The 17997-nt window shown below is 34.9% G+C and overlaps 1 protein-coding gene across 7 annotated transcripts in view; it reads left to right on the top strand.

Moving 5' to 3' along the window:
* Positions 1–17997, top strand: part of Znf407 (zinc finger protein 407) — a 424361-nt gene that overhangs the window by 159246 nt on the left and 247118 nt on the right. For 5 of the 7 annotated variants that reach the window (XR_007348960.1, XR_007348961.1, XM_048806658.1 and 2 more), the window contains exons 4-5: positions 5534–5608; positions 7414–7518. The exons of 1 other annotated variant lie outside the window; for it this stretch is intronic. Coding sequence is in view for 4 of the 6 variants with exons in the window: in XM_048806658.1 (XP_048662615.1) it covers positions 5534–5608; positions 7414–7518 (180 nt within the window). In the remaining 2 variants the exon portion in view is untranslated. The remainder of the gene's footprint in view (positions 1–5533; positions 5609–7413; positions 7519–17997) is intronic. One more of the 7 variants, XM_048806660.1, reaches the window with a different exon arrangement.

The following is a 17997-nucleotide window of genomic DNA, read 5'->3' on the forward strand; positions in this document are numbered from 1 at the left end:
CTGATTTCTATAGCAGTTTAATAAAGAAGTGAGGCCATTGTAACCTGTAAGATTTGTTAAGGCCCAGTTCTCTCTAATGGGATTAGTGCCCTTGTGAAAGGGCCTTGAAGGAATCTATTTGTCTCTTCCAGTATTAGAGGACATATAGAAGGTGCCATGTATAAGGAACAGACACTGAATCTGGCTCCTTGATTTTGGACCTCTTGACTTCCAGAACTTAAGCAATAATTTTTTGTTCTTTATCAATTACCTAGTCATAGATGTTTTGAATTAACAGTCAAAACTGACTGTTGTAAGAATTTTCTCAAGTGTGTCCTGAAGTCCTTTTAGATTCATATATATTTGCTGTGAGAAAAATATTTAGTGGTCCAGGAAGTTTAGAAAATGTCATGCACACTTCCAGGCCTTTCTTGAGACACACAATGATTACCAACATCTACATGAGGAGGGTATCAGTAGTGTTTTACTCTTTTGACACCTTTGTGTGTGATGTCTCATTATTCTTTGCCAGTTGCTATTCTAATTCTCTTATTCATGTACATTTTCTCCCTGAATCTGACCCCTTTTAGGAAGTAACAAAAGGAGAGGTAGGTATCTTTGATTATATCATTATTAAATGAACTTCTCATAGCTGTATTGTTGTCTGAAGGGGCATATTGGTCAGCTCTTTTCATCTGGATTTTCTTCTTCTTTTTTTAACCTGGTGCTGGGGAATTGAACCCAGGTCCTTGAGCATACTAGGTAAGTGCTCTATCACTGAGCAATGCCTAGTCCCTGGATTTTCTAGATAGCTTTATATACATGAATTGAAATTTTATTTCAGCTTTTATGCAAATTCACTTATGGTCCTGAGTAATGAATTCTTTTGGAGTTAAAATCCTTCAACTGACCATCTGTATTTTTTTCTAGATGTAACCATCTCACCAACAAGGATTAATGAGAGCAGTGATAAAGTTTTAGTATTGAGCTCTTTTAGCTGCTCTCATGCTACATGTAATTGTAGAATTGTTTTCTTTAACTTTCACTAAACTCCTGTGAAGTATTGCTTTGGCCATTTTTTTGTGGGCCAAAAGCGATTTTGGATTTAGAGTACTTTGATTCTTCTATTCTAGTAAACTTTAACTGCTGGTCTTGCTGTCTGTCTTTTTTTTTTTGGTGTGCGTGTGTGTGTGTGTGTGTGTGTGTGTGTGTGTTTATTTTTTTGTTTCCTGCTGCTTTAGCTTGCAGAGATTAAAAATTGTCAATGATGTGATTGTTTAATTCACTTTGACACCTGTGCTCTGCCCAGCTCTTTGGGAAGGGTGTGATGTGTGGTTGTAGAAAGGAAAAGAAGACTGCAAATTTGTCAGTAGGACCATAGGGATTAGGGGTTGTACATATGTCAGAGTTGTATCTTTCTACACTTGTCTTAGAGATTTTCTTTAAATTTACTGGATTAGTGTATGTGGATGAATTTCTAAGAGCAATACTTTATAGTTTGTCTTTCCTGTAATCTAGTGGCCTGGATTTACTTTTTCCTCAGAGATTTTCTGGGATTTGGAAATTATACCCCACAGGCTTTCTGTGAGGAGCACCTGATTTTCTAATGGAAGTGGGGGATGTGAAATAAGGACATGGAAATAAAGATGGGAGTGGGGGATGCGAAATAAAGACAACCAATTTTCAGGAGGACATCCTGCTACGACATCACCCCTGCTTGCACAGAGGGAGGAGCAGCCTGGCAGATCTGGCTTTGGCTCCTGCACTAAACATACTTCTGTACACACGTTTGTGAGTGAGGAGATGCTAGTATGTTGAGGCTCAGATTGGTTTTTTTTTTGCTTCTCACATCTTTTTCTGTTTATGGTATTGTATTTTATTTAATTTAATAGACCAGTTAAGTTATCATCTACATCTCTCAAATTGAAATAATTTTACAGGATTTAACAGATTTTTATTACATGCTATACAGTGTAGGAATGTATTATATGTATTATAGTATATTATGTATTATGTGCTATATAGTGCACAAAATTATTTTGAAATAAAAACTAAAATAAGGTTTATTCATTTTTGGAAGGTAGTTGTAAATGTTACTTCTGTATTGCTCTTGACAAAAAAAAACCAACAACCATTTTAAGTGATGCTATTTTAGCAAAACAATCATAGTTTCAAAACTTTTTTTTTTTTTTTTTAAATAATCAAGGGTATTCTTTCAGTTGGTCAGACCCTGGGCTTATACATAGATAGCCTCAGTGAGTACATTTCTAGCATGAGTCTGGCTCTCAACCAGCAGTCAGCTCCCTGTGGACTCTTATGTCCTCATTGAACATGTCCTGAACTTGTCTCCTATGGACCAGCTTATTTTTTTCCCAAAGCAAACACTGATCTTTTTTGACCCCAGATTCCACATGCAGTGCGCTTGAAAGTGTGGTTGGCTTTAGTAACAAATGTAACTTCCGCCTCTCATCAGTATTCTTCTACACCACCATGTTTGCCTGGATTATTGCAAGAGACATTGGTTAAATGACTCCTCTACCCCTCTCTCTGTGCCAAAGGAGTCCTGTTGAAGTGTAAGTTGGACAGGACTCTTCTCCTTTGAGGTGTCCTTGATGATTTTTTTCTGCCAGAATACAAGCCAAAGCTCTTGTGGTCTGCAGGGCTGCCACTCTCACTTTCCTGAGGTGCAGCCTTCTCTCTCCTTTTTGGTGTACTCTCCCGTTTATGTTACTGCAACTCCATACTTCCATCTCACTGCTTCTCATCCCACCTCCGGGCTTTGTGGTGCTCTTCCTTCTGCTGGGATCTCTGTTCTTGTTTATTTGAGTGCCCACCACCATCTCCCTCTTTTTTTACAAGTCACATTGCTGAACCCTCCCACCCCCACAAAAGAAAGAAAGAAAGAAAAATTTCAACCCTTCACTCTCATTTCAGAGCCTCCTTCTTGATTTTTTTTTCCTTCCTCCTACTACTTTCTGGTGTTTAATATGCTTTCTGTGTTCCTTTTCTTTCTATCCTTGTTGCCTGTCTCTTTGGCTAGGTGGGTTTTTTTTTTCCCCTGAGCACAGGGACTTTCAGAGCTATCTAGAACCATTCATTGTATAATAGTAGATCCTTAATAAATATATGAATTGAATGTTTACATGGATGACTTGCAGTGCCATGAAAGAGTTGTGCTACGGGTTTAGTGCCACTTTGTCTTGTTCATGAGCTATATGGTAGTAGGATGAAGCTCCAGGAAGGTATGATTTTAATAGTCAGATTTTTCATTTAGGTGCAGAACCCACCTATAGCTAACACACAGTGATTAATGTACTGAGGCAGGGAATTAAGATAGAGATGCATGAGTATTTCTTAAACGGAAAGCATTTAAGTTGGATCTTTGGAGAATAGAGGTTTGGTTTTATTTCTCATACTGTGTAGATTTTACATTTTAAAATTATGTTAAAATAATATTTCAATGGCTGTGAAGGAGAGCCTGTATTCAATGATCACACATTGCTGGCAATATTATATCAGTTGGTAATTTTATGCTATTCAGTCATAATTGGCTTACATGTTTTTAACTGAGGATCATATTGAGACTGTTGCACTACTCATACTTTATTCCAAGTATGGAGAATACATACTTAAGTTCAAATTTTGGGTGAATAAATGCTTTACATTTGCGCATAATTGAGATGTGATTTAACCTTATAAATTGTTATTCCTCAAGATATTTAGCTTTAGACATTTAGCAATTGTTATAACATGACATGAAGTGAAAAAATTCCCTCCCTGTTTACTTTAGTTCTTTTCTGTCTTCAGTATAATATTTTTATATTAAACATTTTAGTTAATATTTTTACTGTATTACAAACTGCACTGTGGTTTCCAAGTTCAGATATCTTAAATTATACTTGCTCATGTAAATAAGCTGCGCTTTGCAACTTTGGGTTTTTAACCTTTGTTCTTTGCTATTAGCTTTATGTTTTTGTAATTATACAAAAATGGAGGACAGTAGGGAACTTGTGACTTAAATGGACTCTTATTACTATATTCCTTCTGAAGGAAATGAAAAATTAATTTTATGCCAATCAAGCAGAAACAAAATATAGAATATCTTGTACTATTTTTTCCCAGTATTTAATATTATCATAGTTTTTACCTTCAGTGTTGTAATTATCCTTCAATTTTAATGATTGATGGTGTGACTAGTTATTTATAGTTATGGAGTGTGTATTGTTCATAGTTATTATTGCCTACCATATAAAAAAGAATGAATGTTATTTTTAGTTAATGTAAGCATATTAAATGCATAATGAAGTCGCAGTCATTTAAAAATTCAGGATTATTAGTTTGTCCTGCAAACCAAAGTTTCCTTATATTATATAAACAAAAACAAAATAGGCTAGATATTCAAAGAAGCATTCACAGTTTTAGTCATTATCTTGTTCTTGGATTTCTATGCAAGTCTCTTCTGTGAGACTGCTGTACTTTACAGTCTTAAGCTGCCCATTGTGCAAACATGACCAGATGAATTCAGTGTTTAATGTTAAGAATCTTATAACATGCCAGTTTGATTTGTAGCCTTTCATATCATAGAATGCTAATTAAAATCATATTTTTGCATATGTCATACCTTTCATGTACATATGCAAATAGATTCTGTTGCCTTTCAGCTATTAGTAATTAACTTTATGAAGGACAGCTGTAATACATAATTAACAAAAATGTTTGCAAGCCCCTTTTCACTGAAAGTTACAACAGTAATTTTTTTTCTTTTGCTTATCAAGAGAGCCATCTCAGTTTGTTGCTTCTGAGTGGGAACTAAATTGTTTTAAATAATCACATGACATAATTAAATTGATGTTGTTCTGTGTTCAATAGAAGAATGGTGCTCCATGCACTGGCTGCTGACTCCTGTCCATTTCATATTTATGTAAGCAATATCAAATTAAGTAAACTGATTCTTCTGTAAAATAAGATAATTTGTCAGGTAATACTTTTTGTTTTAGCTATTTATATTTCCTAGCAGTAAACCATTTTTTTTTTTTTTGGTTCTGGAGACACAGTAAACATAGTTTAAAAACCCCTCTGCAAATCGCTACCATGATTTTAAGAAAGCTTCATGAAAACTATTCATTTACTAATTTGTAGGCCTTTAAATAGTTAATTGAACCATATTGTCTCAAATTCATTTTATAATGAAAGTATGGGATTGGCTAGGGGGCAGTGAGTGTTATATTGAGGTCCTTCTTTATCTTTCCTACCAACTTTCAGTGGAGACAGGTTCTAAGAAACTGTAGTCATTGTTTTGATCATTTGGTCACTGGCAGTAAACCCAGGTAAGAAAATGAACCAGTCAGTTTCAGTGCAGTTATTTCCTTTGCTTTCCAAGTATTACAGCATATGCAATAACAAGCTTTCTGTTTAAGAAAAATGCCACTATGGTATGCATTTTCATGTTTTCTGAATATAAACATATGTTGGTATTATCCTTAAATATTTTCTATATAGATGTCTAGTAGAAAGCCAAGTTTTAGTTCTATAATAACTTTCATTTATTTTTTAGGGTTGCTTTTGTAATGAAGAAGCACTTAAATACTCATCTGCTAGGCAAACATGGAGTTGGCACCCCAAAAGAAAGGTAATTTCCATTTTTTAATTTAACAAATATAATTAAATTATTATTTTAGGCTTTCTTTATCAACATGATTTTTTAGAATTTTTTATCAAGTCAGTCCATTTTATTTTTCATTTGTGGTATTTTGTTGTTGAATATTGTGTTTTATGTCATCTTCCCAGAAAAATATAACAGTGTACATTAATTTTTTTTTATTAAATTGCAGTCTGGAAATATTTGAAGTGTTTGTGGGACTTTGAAACAATTTTCAAGCACTGAATAGTTAAATTGTGGGAAATCATCCTTTGTAGCCACTTTTGCATGTGCTAAACTAGATATGTGAAACCAAACTTTGTATTTTTAACTTTGGAGTTTTAAAATAACATTTTTGAATTCTTACTGCAGTCTTAAATATTGCTGATATTAAAAAAGAAATACATCTTGTAACTTACCAAAATAATACTACAGTTGCCATGTCATGAAAAATAACACTACAATTATTATGTCATCAACTGCCAGATTTTCTGTCTCTTGGTACTATATCATAATTAGCTTCATCACATAGACTTAATTATATTAGGTGAACTGAAATAGAGCAGTTTCAGTTACCAGGTGAGCTGGCTACTTTTGAAATTTTTAAGCCTTTAAAATGTGCACCTCACTCAGGTGTAGCATGAGCACTGCCATTTCCCTTGTATATAGTGTAGATTGCCAGCTTCTTTTCAGTGCCCCAAGATGATATCCAAATGCCCCAGACAATCCTGGAAACCTTAGTTTCTAGTACTATATTAAAATGTCCATAATGATGCAAATTCTTCTTGTACTCTGAAGAGTGAAGCCTCTTCAGCCTTTTTTGTATGGGTTAAATAGCCCTTTTAAAAAATGTAAAATGTTCCTTTGGTATTTTGTGTGTTTTTGAGGAGTTTGACTTGACTTTTCTGCAGAAGAGGTTGTTGTTTTTTTTTTTTTGTTTGTTTGTTTGTTGTACCAGGGATTGAACCTTGGGGCACTTGATCACTGAGCCACATCTCCGGCCCTATTTTGTATTTTATTTAGAGACAGGGTCTCACTGAGTTGCTTAACAACTCTCTTTTGCTGAGGCTGGCTTTGAACTTGCAGTCCTCCTGCCTTAGTCCCCTGAGCCACTGGGATTACAGGTGTGCACCATCTACTCTATATATTATACATTTGAACCCAAACATACCATTTTGCTTTTTATTTAGGAATTTTAAAAAATTGAAATATTTGTTCATAGTGTACCATATCCAGATCCAAACTGCATATGAGTAATTCATCTACCCATATATGTACATTTATACACATGTACCTACACATATATATGCTATCAATATTTAGTTATCTTTCAAACACCTTAAAACAATATTTTGACATTGTTTTCAATCAGATATTTGCCATTGTTTTTTCTGTTTATTTTTTTCCTATGTATTTCAGGCTTCTTTCACTTATTTTAGTTCTAAATATATAAAAGGAGACCAAAAAGCTAGAAAAGGTATGCTAGTTAACTTTCTATTACCATGACCAAATACCTGACATAGTCAACTTAAAAGGAAGAAATGTATATTTTGAATCAGGGTTTCAGAAATTTTGACCATTGGTGGATGCTGAGCCTGATTGCTTTGGGCCTATGGTATCACAGTGTATCATAGGGGGAGTGTGGTAGAGGAGGCTGTTCACCTCATGATGTTTGGGAAGCAAAAAACAGACAGGAAGAAACCAGGGTCCTTAGTTTCCCCCTTTAGGAGCACATCCTTAGTCACTTGATTTCCTTCCACTAGGCCTCAACTCTTAAAATTTCTAATGTCTTTCAGTAGTGCCACAGACTGGTGGTGCCTTCAATACATGGTCCTTTGGAAGCCATTCCACTTTCAAACCACAGCAGAAAGATTGAATGGCTTTCTCCTCTTGGAGATACGGTGAGCTTTTATGATGAGACGTGACACTATTTTTTTTTTTTTTTTTTGCCCTAAAATCAGGAAACAAATCTAAGATTGGAAAATACACCTACATTCTGGATTATTACTTTTTAATATTCCAAGTGGCAATATTCATCTAAACCAGATATTTTTGAATGTTTATCCTACTGAAGAGGCTTGTTTTTCCTAACTTCCACTGAAATATAATTTTATAATCTGCAACTGTAGCTAGAGGAGACTATCATTTTAGTTCTGTAATCAGCCCGAGGAATGCCAAAAGGCTTCTTTTTGTTTTATTTCCATGGTTTTAGGAAGCAAGGAAACTCTGCCAGCATGCTGAACCTCCAGTTTGGGGCATAACTGTTCTCTCAATTAAATTAAATATTTTCCTTACCTATTTGAAACATTAATGCTTTGACTGTAATTTTAAAACTTGCTATATTTTTAAATTCTCCAAGACAGTGTAATCAGTTTACTTTTTACGTTTTGAATTTGATTCTTTCCTCTAATGCATTGCATATTAGGGCAAATAGTAATAGAAGTTAGTTAAATAGACTGTGACAATTAAATTAATAATGCATTTTGTTTGCAAGTATTTAGGCCTTGTAGTTTGACTGATATATGCAAAATATTATTTATTAAAAATTAATTTATATACTTTAAAATTTGATGAACTTATACATTTTGTCAGCATGATTATCACTAGAAAAATATTACTAAATAATTTCAAAAATTTTTGACACTTCATGAACACTTGAAGTTATGGCTTCTGTAAGAACATAGTTCTTTTTTAAAAGAATTTATTTATTTTAATTAGGTATATAGGACAGCAGAATGCATTTTGATTCATTGTACATAGTTGCAGCACAACTTTTCATTTCTCTGTACATGATGTAGCGTTGTACCATATGTGCAATCATATATGTACCTAGGGTCCTTAAATTAGCACTAACTTTTTTATGGTAGTATATATTACAGTATTTCTGAGGTCTTTCACACTTAAAAACAAACAACTAATTGTTAACCATCCATTTGTTGTTCTAAAATAATAAATTCTAATTTATTGGCATGTTCATTCCAGTGTTTCCTATTTCCAATGAATAATTCTCTCTGTATTGAAAGTTAGCCAAATATCTTATAACTCTTTGAATTCATTCATAGTAATCTAAGAACATCACAATGGAGCAGCCATTGCAAATGCATCTCCTGTGAGTGCCAGGTGTCTATGACTGTGGAACTGTTTGGCATGTACAGTTCAGTGCCTGGGATCAGCTGGGCTTTGAATGCCTGCGTAAATAGGAGGGAAGGTTTGCTCAGAATCCCCCATTTGACATATTAGTTTTTGGTGTGCACGCGCGTGTGTGTGCGTGTGTATGTGTGTGTGTGTGTGTGTGTGTGTATGTATGATCAAGAAAGGTCTGTGTAGGTAATGCTCTGGAAGGCTAATGAATGCATGGCTTTCACATTAGAAAGTGTCTTTTGAAATATAAGCATTTAACAGTTATGTAGCCGAAAGAAATGTATCTGTGCCTTTACCAGTGAGTATCTACATCTGAACCTCAGTATCTTTTCTGTGGAGCCATATTTGGAAGTGTCTGTTAAAGTCTTTGCTTGCAGTTAGTCATTTACTAGTCAGCACAGCTGTGGGGTGTGTGCAGGCTCTGGGCTAGTTAGTATTTCTATGGAATTTCCTTCAAGGTCATTCAAATTGGGAGTCCTCCAACTTGTGCTGGACCCTCCTCTTTTCTCAGATGTTAGGGATTTAGTGTTAGCTGGCCTCTCCTCTTTTCTCAGATGTTGGGGATTTAGTGTTAGCTGGCCTCTCCTCTTTTCTCAGATGTTAGGGATTCAGTGTTAGCTGTCTTCCTTTCAACTGCATCTTTGATAACTGTTGGTAAATAAAACCATTACCCCCATTGGTTTTCACTGTGGGAAGGCAAGACAGGCAGCCCTGATGGTTGTTCCATTGTCCTTTAAGGCACTAATATGAGACAGGAATTACATAGGTTTTTGAAAGTCATTTCACTTCCTTCTCTTTTTTTGTCTGGAAAAGTTTGTATGTTAAAATTATATAGAAGCATCATCCTTGTTTTCTACTTTTCCAGTTTAGATGTAAGCTTCACACTCTTCACAAAACTTGAAAATATCTTGCAGAACACAAACGTTTCTGGGAAAAGCACGCCTGCATGCACCTACCATGGTGTCTGGTAATTCTGTACCAAGGGTACTGGGGTTGTTTAGAAACATAGATTACATCATGTGAGTGAAATATATTTTATAAAAAGCCTGATGTTAAATAGAATAGTATGCTAAAATTTTTCTTATTAGAAGAAATTCTGTTTATATGCTTAAGTCCTATTAATATTAAATTTTAGTTGTTGCTTCATTTTAAAGAAACAACTTTGAGTATGTTCTCTCATTGTATATGGCTTCTTTAATTAAAGGACGATTTTCCTGTTTCTTTGGCATGGTGACTTGTTCTCATGGGTGTGTTGCCATTATATTCCATGTGCTGTTTCCATGCTCTGATCATTCTGGAGTGTGCTTGTATTCCAAGACTTTTTAGGCTCTCTTTCTCTTATTGACCCATTACTTACTGGTTGTCTTTTCTCATTTCTTCCTTCCTATTCATGGTTTGCAATCTTTTTTTCTTTTTCTTTGTCCCCCAGGAGGGCTAATTTAGGAAATATTAAGTGTTTATGGACTCCTCTCTGCTATAAAAATATTTACACAAGAAACAGCTCTGTGGACTAAAGTGGATAAAAAAAAAAAAATGTCCATTTTTTTTTATCTTGCCAAGTTTGTTTTCCTAAGTTGGGAGGGTGTTGGATTTAACTTAAAACTACTTTTGCTGGGGCACAGGACTGCCTTTCTTCCATCTTCTACCATATCTCCATTTGTGGACAGTTAAATATAAATGATATCCTGTGCTTTTATGACATGGTTATTATGAAAAAGTAAAGAGGTGGCCTTTTGAGATAATCACTCTCCATGGAAAGGTAGATAGGAGTCACATCAGTTCATCCAAAGCCCAGGTTATGATTTTTAAAACTTACTTTCTGCATTTACTAGCTTCAACCAACAATGTATTATAATAGTTCATATTGAGATAAATGTATAATTTCAAGTACTGTTTTCTTGCTGAGATTTGTGAAGTATTTCTAAATTGCATTGATAATGTGGATTTTTTTGGTTGTAGTTACTTTATGAGCTATGTCTTACTACTGAAATGGATATTTGGTTTAATTTCTGCTTTTAAGTTTTCCAGGAGAAAGTTAACAAGTAAGTATCAGTTGTGTAGAATATCAAGATTGCTTGTGATTCCACTGCTCATCTCTGGGGCAGTGGAGAACCCTCCACTTCAGGTCATCTCCATTGGGCCCCTCAGCTCTCAGGAAGCAACACGAGCTTTACTCCAGAATCAATGCATAGTCAAAAGCTACACAAATTATCTGTATTCCATGTTTTAGATAATTCACTTTAATATTCTGGAAACATTCCTTTCATTCACTTCTTAATCTGCTTTCAGTTCTATCCTCTCATTCTTCCTGTTTCCTTCTATGTGTTGTTTTTGTTTTCTTAATATAATTGACTTTAACAATTATACATTTAGTTATTATGACGATGAGTTAAATTCAAGAATATTTTAAGAAGAAACCACAGTAACTCATATTTATTGAAAATATAGTATTTGGGATGATGTTGATGAAAATGTGTCATGTCTTTGTCATAAGGCTCAGGGAAGTGATTTCTCTCTGGTCTCTATTCCAGGAAGTTCTGCTTTTCTGAAACAATTTGTCATTTTAGTCTTGGGTAGTAGCGAATCATGTATATAATTGAGTTTTCCTCTTTATGTTTACTGCTGGGAAGCTCAGGGCCAAAATTGTGATCCATCTCTAGCAAGTGGGAAGGACTTCAGGGAATGTGTTTTATTTACTACTGTTATTTCCAGTTTCATCTTTTTTTCCCTTAAGGGAAAGTCCCATTTTATGTGAGCGATATATTTTAACAACCTTACATAAATCAAAACCACATAATTCAAGAGCAGTTTTGCAATTGGAATTTTTTAAAAAGTCAAGTCAATATTTTTCTGGAAGTGCATATATCTTTAGCAACTTGTTTTTGGGGGCACTTTGTTGAACATTGTTTAGTCCTGTCATTAGATAGTTTTTAAAGTGTCCTAGCCTATGAAAATTTTGTGCAGTTCTGTGTATTGCTTCCATATGGTTTCTGATTCTTAGAATTTTGAATATTGCTTCCTTGTAGAGTTTGGTGTTCAGACACATTTATTTAGTCCTCCCCACCCAAGTCAGGGAGGTTCCCCCCCTTTTGTACCAGGGTCTCTGGCTGTATCAAAAATACTGATTCTTTTAGTGTATCTCAGTTGTATTGATAAATTAATGTGTGTTTTTGCTTTAAAAGAAATGCTTATGATAGTAAATGTGAAATTTTAAGTGAAAGTAGTATATATAACAGAAGTTAAGATTTTTTTCCTACCTTTTTTCTGATATTTATCCTTTCATTTTTATGTCCACAAATTTTTATGTGTTTTCTTCCTAGGCATTTAAGTAAACATGCATATTATATGATTCATATTCTTTAGAACATACTAGGGTTTTAAATATTGTTTTCCGTTAAGATGTGAACACTTTTAGTAAAGGGAGCAGTTACTCCTGCCTGAGGGCTGTTATGGAGTGATGGTAAATAAGGACATGTCATTCATCACTGATTATTTATTTTTAAGCAAACTTTAGCATATTCATTACTTTGTTCAAAATGTAGATGGGATGCAGTGCTTGAAGATGACATAGCCTTCCTTCTCGTGAACCTTAATTGTGTTGTTCATGGATGGAGGGATAACACATACATAAAGGAAAGGAGAATGTTATCAAGAGTTAGATTCTGATGCCAGTAAAACATGGTGCTATTCCAGGGAGTGGGTGGGAAGGGTGCTTCTTTAGCTGGGGTATTTATAAAAGCCCTTTGTATAGGGCTGTGTTTGAAGTGAAGCATGGCCTTAGAGCATATCAAAATCCCCGCGAGGCTTGTGTGTTTTTTTGTTTTTTGTTTGTTTGTTTGTTTTTTGGCTGGGGGGTGCATTACTGGGGATTGAACTCAGGGACACTTGACCACTGAGCCACATCCCCAGCCCGGTTTTGTATTTTATTTGGGGACCGGGTCTCACTGAGTTGCTTAGCACTTGACTTTTACGCGAGATCCTCCTGCCTCAGCCTCCTAGCTGCTAGGATTCTAGGTGTGTGCCACCATGCCAGACTAAGAATGTGATTGTTTTTATCCCCTGTTTTGAGAGCTCAGGGACCTTGAATACAGCTTGGGCAAAGGGACCTAAGGGAAGAAATGAGATCCCAGAGATGTGTTTGCACTGTTTTAGGAAATAGAAACCAATGAGATGATTTTCTTGAGGAAGGATTTTGAGACTCTGAGGATGACACTTGGAGACTTAGCTGGAATCAGGCTGAGAGGCCTGACTGTGGCTTTGCCAGTGATCTTTTACTCTTTGCATAAATGAAGCTGGTATAGTTGAGAACATGTAGAACTATGTCTCTGACAGTGTGGAAGATGAGCTTCAGGGAAAGGTGGTGGGCAGGTACACTGGCACTTGTGTGGAGACACCAGTGCTGAGCTCCTCACCTCCCCTGGCTGCTCCCTGGGCTTTTCACCTGCCTGGCGACACATTCAGTTCCTTTCTCCCTTAATTCACGTTGCTGACCCACTTGCAAATAAGCCTTTTAATCATCCATTGTATTTTGTTGGACAAATTCTTTCCTACTCACTTCTCTTATTTGGTTCCACAGGTTTTGCAATACATTTACCCAACATACCACTTCTCTTGGAACACTTCAAAACATATATTTGTTTTAAGTCCCATCTGAGGCCTGTCTTCTCTGAGTTCCTTTCTTGTTTATTCCAACTTTTATTGATCTTTTTCATCAAATTTCAATGGAACATTAGATGATACAGAGTTAATTTATATAAATGTATAGAAATATCTGTAAATGAAATATTAGGTTAGACATTCTTTTATCCTTTACACACATACCTTTATTATAGGTATGTCTCCCTGCCTTAAAAGGAAATCCAAAGATTGTAGTAATATTGCATGCATTATAATCATCTTATCCAGTACTAGTTCATAAGTTATTAGGTCACAGATATGTGGTTTATATTTGATAATCCTTACTAAAATGACATCTATTTTATTTCATTTCTTATTTCATTCTTACATAGGAAAAAAGTAAAACTGAACTCTATAGAGGTACTGAGGTAGAACTTTAGTAGTATGAATGTTCCAGTTGCTTTTACATGTGATAATACATTAATGTTTAATGCAACAAATTAATTTTTAATTCATTTCTTTTTCTGCTACCATGTAGTCCAGTAGTACTCTCAAATTTTGATTTGAGAATATCTGCTCTTTTGAATTTTTAAGAACATAGGTGTTTTCTCTCAGCTTGTATCTTGAATATTTTTTGTCATTCTCTCATTTTATTTCACTTAAATTACTTTTAGAACACTGGGGCTTATACATCTGGACTCTGACTAAAATATGCCCTAAGTGCTTATCTTCAATTCCCACTCAGTACCAGAATTAAAGAGAACAAAGGCCTATATGTTCACTGCAGCCTTCAATTATGCTTAATTACCAACTTTGGTACAGTTTCATTATATATTAACTGACTTTTTTTGTGAGAGTTTCTTTATATTCATAATGTCTTTTGCTTATAAAAGTCCAAATTAATTTTTTTCTGAGGAATTTTCAGGAAACAGAACTTTTTGGAAGTGATTTTTGTCAGGTCATATTAAAACAATTTGGTCATCCATTCTAAGAGATAAGAAATGAGTTTTCTATTTATGCTGTAGTACTATGATAGACAAAACGAAGGCTTAATATAGACTATTTTCTAAGATAGTTTTTTCCTGAATTCTTTGTGGGATCATCTGCATGATCTATTGTGAGGTTAGAAGAAAGGGACTGTCTACTCAGTGTGGTGTTTTCTCACGTTTGCACTCACAGGAGAAAGTAAGATGATCTTGAAGCTCCACAGGAGACTTCTTTGTCTCATAATCACCCTGCAGTTCTGCAGAATGTCCATCATTCATTTCAGCTGATCTTTTACTCACTTTCAGTGGGGCTAGGGCTTAGTGGTAGAGCATTTGCCTAGTACGTGTGAGGCACTCGGTTTGATCCTCCGCAACAAAATAAATAAACTAAAGATAATTAGAAAAAAAAAAGAATCATTACCCTGATACTTACAAAGCTATTAATACTTCTCCATTTGAATCATATAAAATTGACATTTAACAGGTTAAAAACAGTCAAGTATTGTTAATTTCATGTGAATCAACTTAATTTCATTTTAAAAATGTTTCTAGCATATGATGTCAATATAAAGATCTGTTTTTCAGGGAAACATCTATTTCCATCCATTTTAATCAAATCATGGTCTCTTCTTGTTTTATGAATGATGATTTCTTAGGTACTGCTTAAGGTAGTAAGCTCAATATAGGAAAAGGTGGGTCAAGGTGAAATGAGAAGACATCTAAGCAGACTCTGCATGGTATTTTCACTCACTGTCCTACTGAAAGTCACTTCTCCCCATTTTTCTTCCTGGGGTCAGAGTGTATGTTTTTTCAAGGGTCAATTTTTGTCACACTCTTTAAAGCTTTCCCTAGATTATATCCCACATAGTCAATTCTTTCTTTGTAGAAGGCTGAAGTACCACTTAGCACATTCTGGTTTGTTTTCTTTTAAAAAGATATATTTCCTGGCTTCAGGCTACTTAGTTCATTTCTAGAGGGATAATCCTCAATTTTTTTCTCTTGAGCTTTGAGCTTTAGAGAGAGGAGTTGACAGTCATAATTATCAATGGACTCAGGATATTAAAACCTTCATTGAAATTTTCGTTCTCAAGACTTACTTTCATTTAGTGTAATTCATGATCTGTAGTCACAGTTTGAAGTTTTTGGAACTGTATTATGTGATTAAAATTGTATGTAACATGCATGCTCAACCTCAGTGCATTGCTCGGATAGTTGGTAGCTTTCCTGTCTGTGATACTAAAGATGCTCTCTTCTCAGTTTGCAGCTGGTGAAGCCACCATGTATTAATGTTTATAAAATTTCAAAGAATCACATACACATATATTTATGTATAATATTTTATACTTTTAAAACTAATTGTTTTTAAATGATGAAATTTAAGAAGTTTTCACTATGGGAAACAGCAAATTTAACACAACATGCATATAAAAATTTTTATTTCAATTAGGCCCAATGTTTCTTTGAAGTTAATTAAAATGATAATATCCCTCTTTCATTCTCATGGTTCACTGTAGTGTTCAAAATGCCTTTTTCTCATCTTCTATTTATAATTATGTCATATGGCTATATCATATATTCTTGGCAATTAGATTGTGGTATACTTATTTCTGGGATAACAAATTTCAAATTAAATGTTTTTCTTTTAAGATTCATGTCTTTGGGTTGGGGATGTGGCTCAAGCGGTAGCATGCTTGTCTGGCATGCGTGCGGCCCGGGTTCGATCCTCAGCACCACATACCAACAAAGATGTTGTGTCTGCCGATAACTAAAAAAATAAATAAATATTTAAAAAAAAAAAAGATTCATGTCTTTGTCTTTTTTCATGTATATTATTAATGTGATAAGATTTTTGACAATAAGGAAAAAGTAACTGAAGAAATTACACTAATGCTTATTTTTTAAATTAATACTAATGTATATGGGCATATTTCAAAGCTTTAGTGTGTTTGAAGAGATGGGAAAATATTGTTTTTATTTATTTCAAACTAATTTATTTTTGGTTTTCTTAACAACAACAAAAGTAAATGGTCAAATAAATAAAAACAAACCCCCAAGAACATTCACCTGAAGTGTAACCACGGAAGTGCACTGGAAGCTGAGTGCTCTGGTGGAGAATGGACAGGGCTCCATGCCCCGTCACCTCTGGAGCAGCTTCTCCACATCTCATAGGCCTGGGAAGGTCTCCTTAACACTGAAGAAGGTGTCTTCTACACATAGAGATTTCTTTTTTATGTACTGCGCTGTTGAATTTTATAGATTTAACACTCTTAATGTTATTGATGACCTGAGTAGCAGCACACCATGTAAGTTTCGGTAGAAATTCAGGTTTAAATTGAGTATGTTCAGAGACCATTCTGTCAGAGCCCATCACTTGGCCAGTGGGAGAACCCAGCATACATATTTCAGAAAGCTCATTGTGAGTGGGTAATACCTAAAGAAGTGATGAAATAGAAAACCATTTAGTTCAAAGAACCCAACTGCTGGAAATGACATTAAAATAAAGAACCACAACATATCTAAGCATGTAATTATTCTTCACTAGAAGCAGAAGTTTAGGATATGTTAGAATCTGGAATGTAATGTTCTAGTGTTCAGGCTTGATGGTAAATGCACAGGGTGGTCTTTATATTACTGAGTGAACAAATAAAAATGATGTAGGGCAATTAAATCACGACAACCAAAGATTATTTCTAACTTGCTTACTTTGAGGCAAGACCTTAATTTCCCACTTTCAAGTGGTCCACCTATCTGCTTGTACCTAAGAGCATAGAAACTTTCCTATTCAGTGGAGGGAAAACTTTCTTGAATGTTGAAAACATGACTTTCTTGTTGGCTAATAAATATAAATGGAAAACATCTTACTTTCAATAAAAAATGTTCTTTTTTAGAAAATCATTACTGTTTATGGTAACAATTTATCTGAAGTAGCTGTATTGAAATGACTTGACTGTCTAGCTTGTGTTTATGATGAGACCTATTCATTTTGAGCATTTTAGGAAGGTTTTTCTAAGTAACAGATAGCTTGCAGTGGGGGCCATCAGCTGGCCACATTGTGCAGAAGTGCTGAGTGAAGAACTTTGGAGGAGAAGGGAGAAGTCAACTCTTGTTTGCCAGAGAGGACAGAAAGAAGAGAATTTCTTCTCAAATGCTCTCTCTCAGGAAGAAGAGTCAGACCCAGGGTTCAGGCTCTTGAGGATTTCTGCTCACTGGTAGGACTACTTGCCTATCTCAGCCTTTCCTAAGAAACACACATGATTAGCTGTGTCCCTGACACATCTTCATCCAAAAATGACATCTATCGGTTGTGATTTTCATTCAGAAATAACTTTCTTCTGGAATGCCTCTTATGTTTAGTTTATTACTGTGCTCTGCTTTCTAAGTATTATTTCCTCATAGTTTGCACTCTAGTTTCATTTGCCTTTTCTGCCAACTTTGATGGAGGCCCCTAGGATGATAGGAAAAGGCAGAATCCTGCTCAACTGTCTTCATCTTGTTGTCTAGTGTGTTGTGTCTGTGGCTACATGTATGTGTTCTTCTAGGAGACCCCATCATTTGTTATTATTTTTGTTTTGGTTACAAATTGATTGTTACTATAGTAAGCATATAGTAGAATGGTCTACAAAGTATAGGAGAAAC

Source organism: Marmota marmota, unplaced genomic scaffold (assembly GCF_001458135.2).
Source record: "Marmota marmota marmota unplaced genomic scaffold, marMar, whole genome shotgun sequence".
Lineage (NCBI taxonomy): Eukaryota > Metazoa > Chordata > Mammalia > Rodentia > Sciuridae > Marmota > Marmota marmota.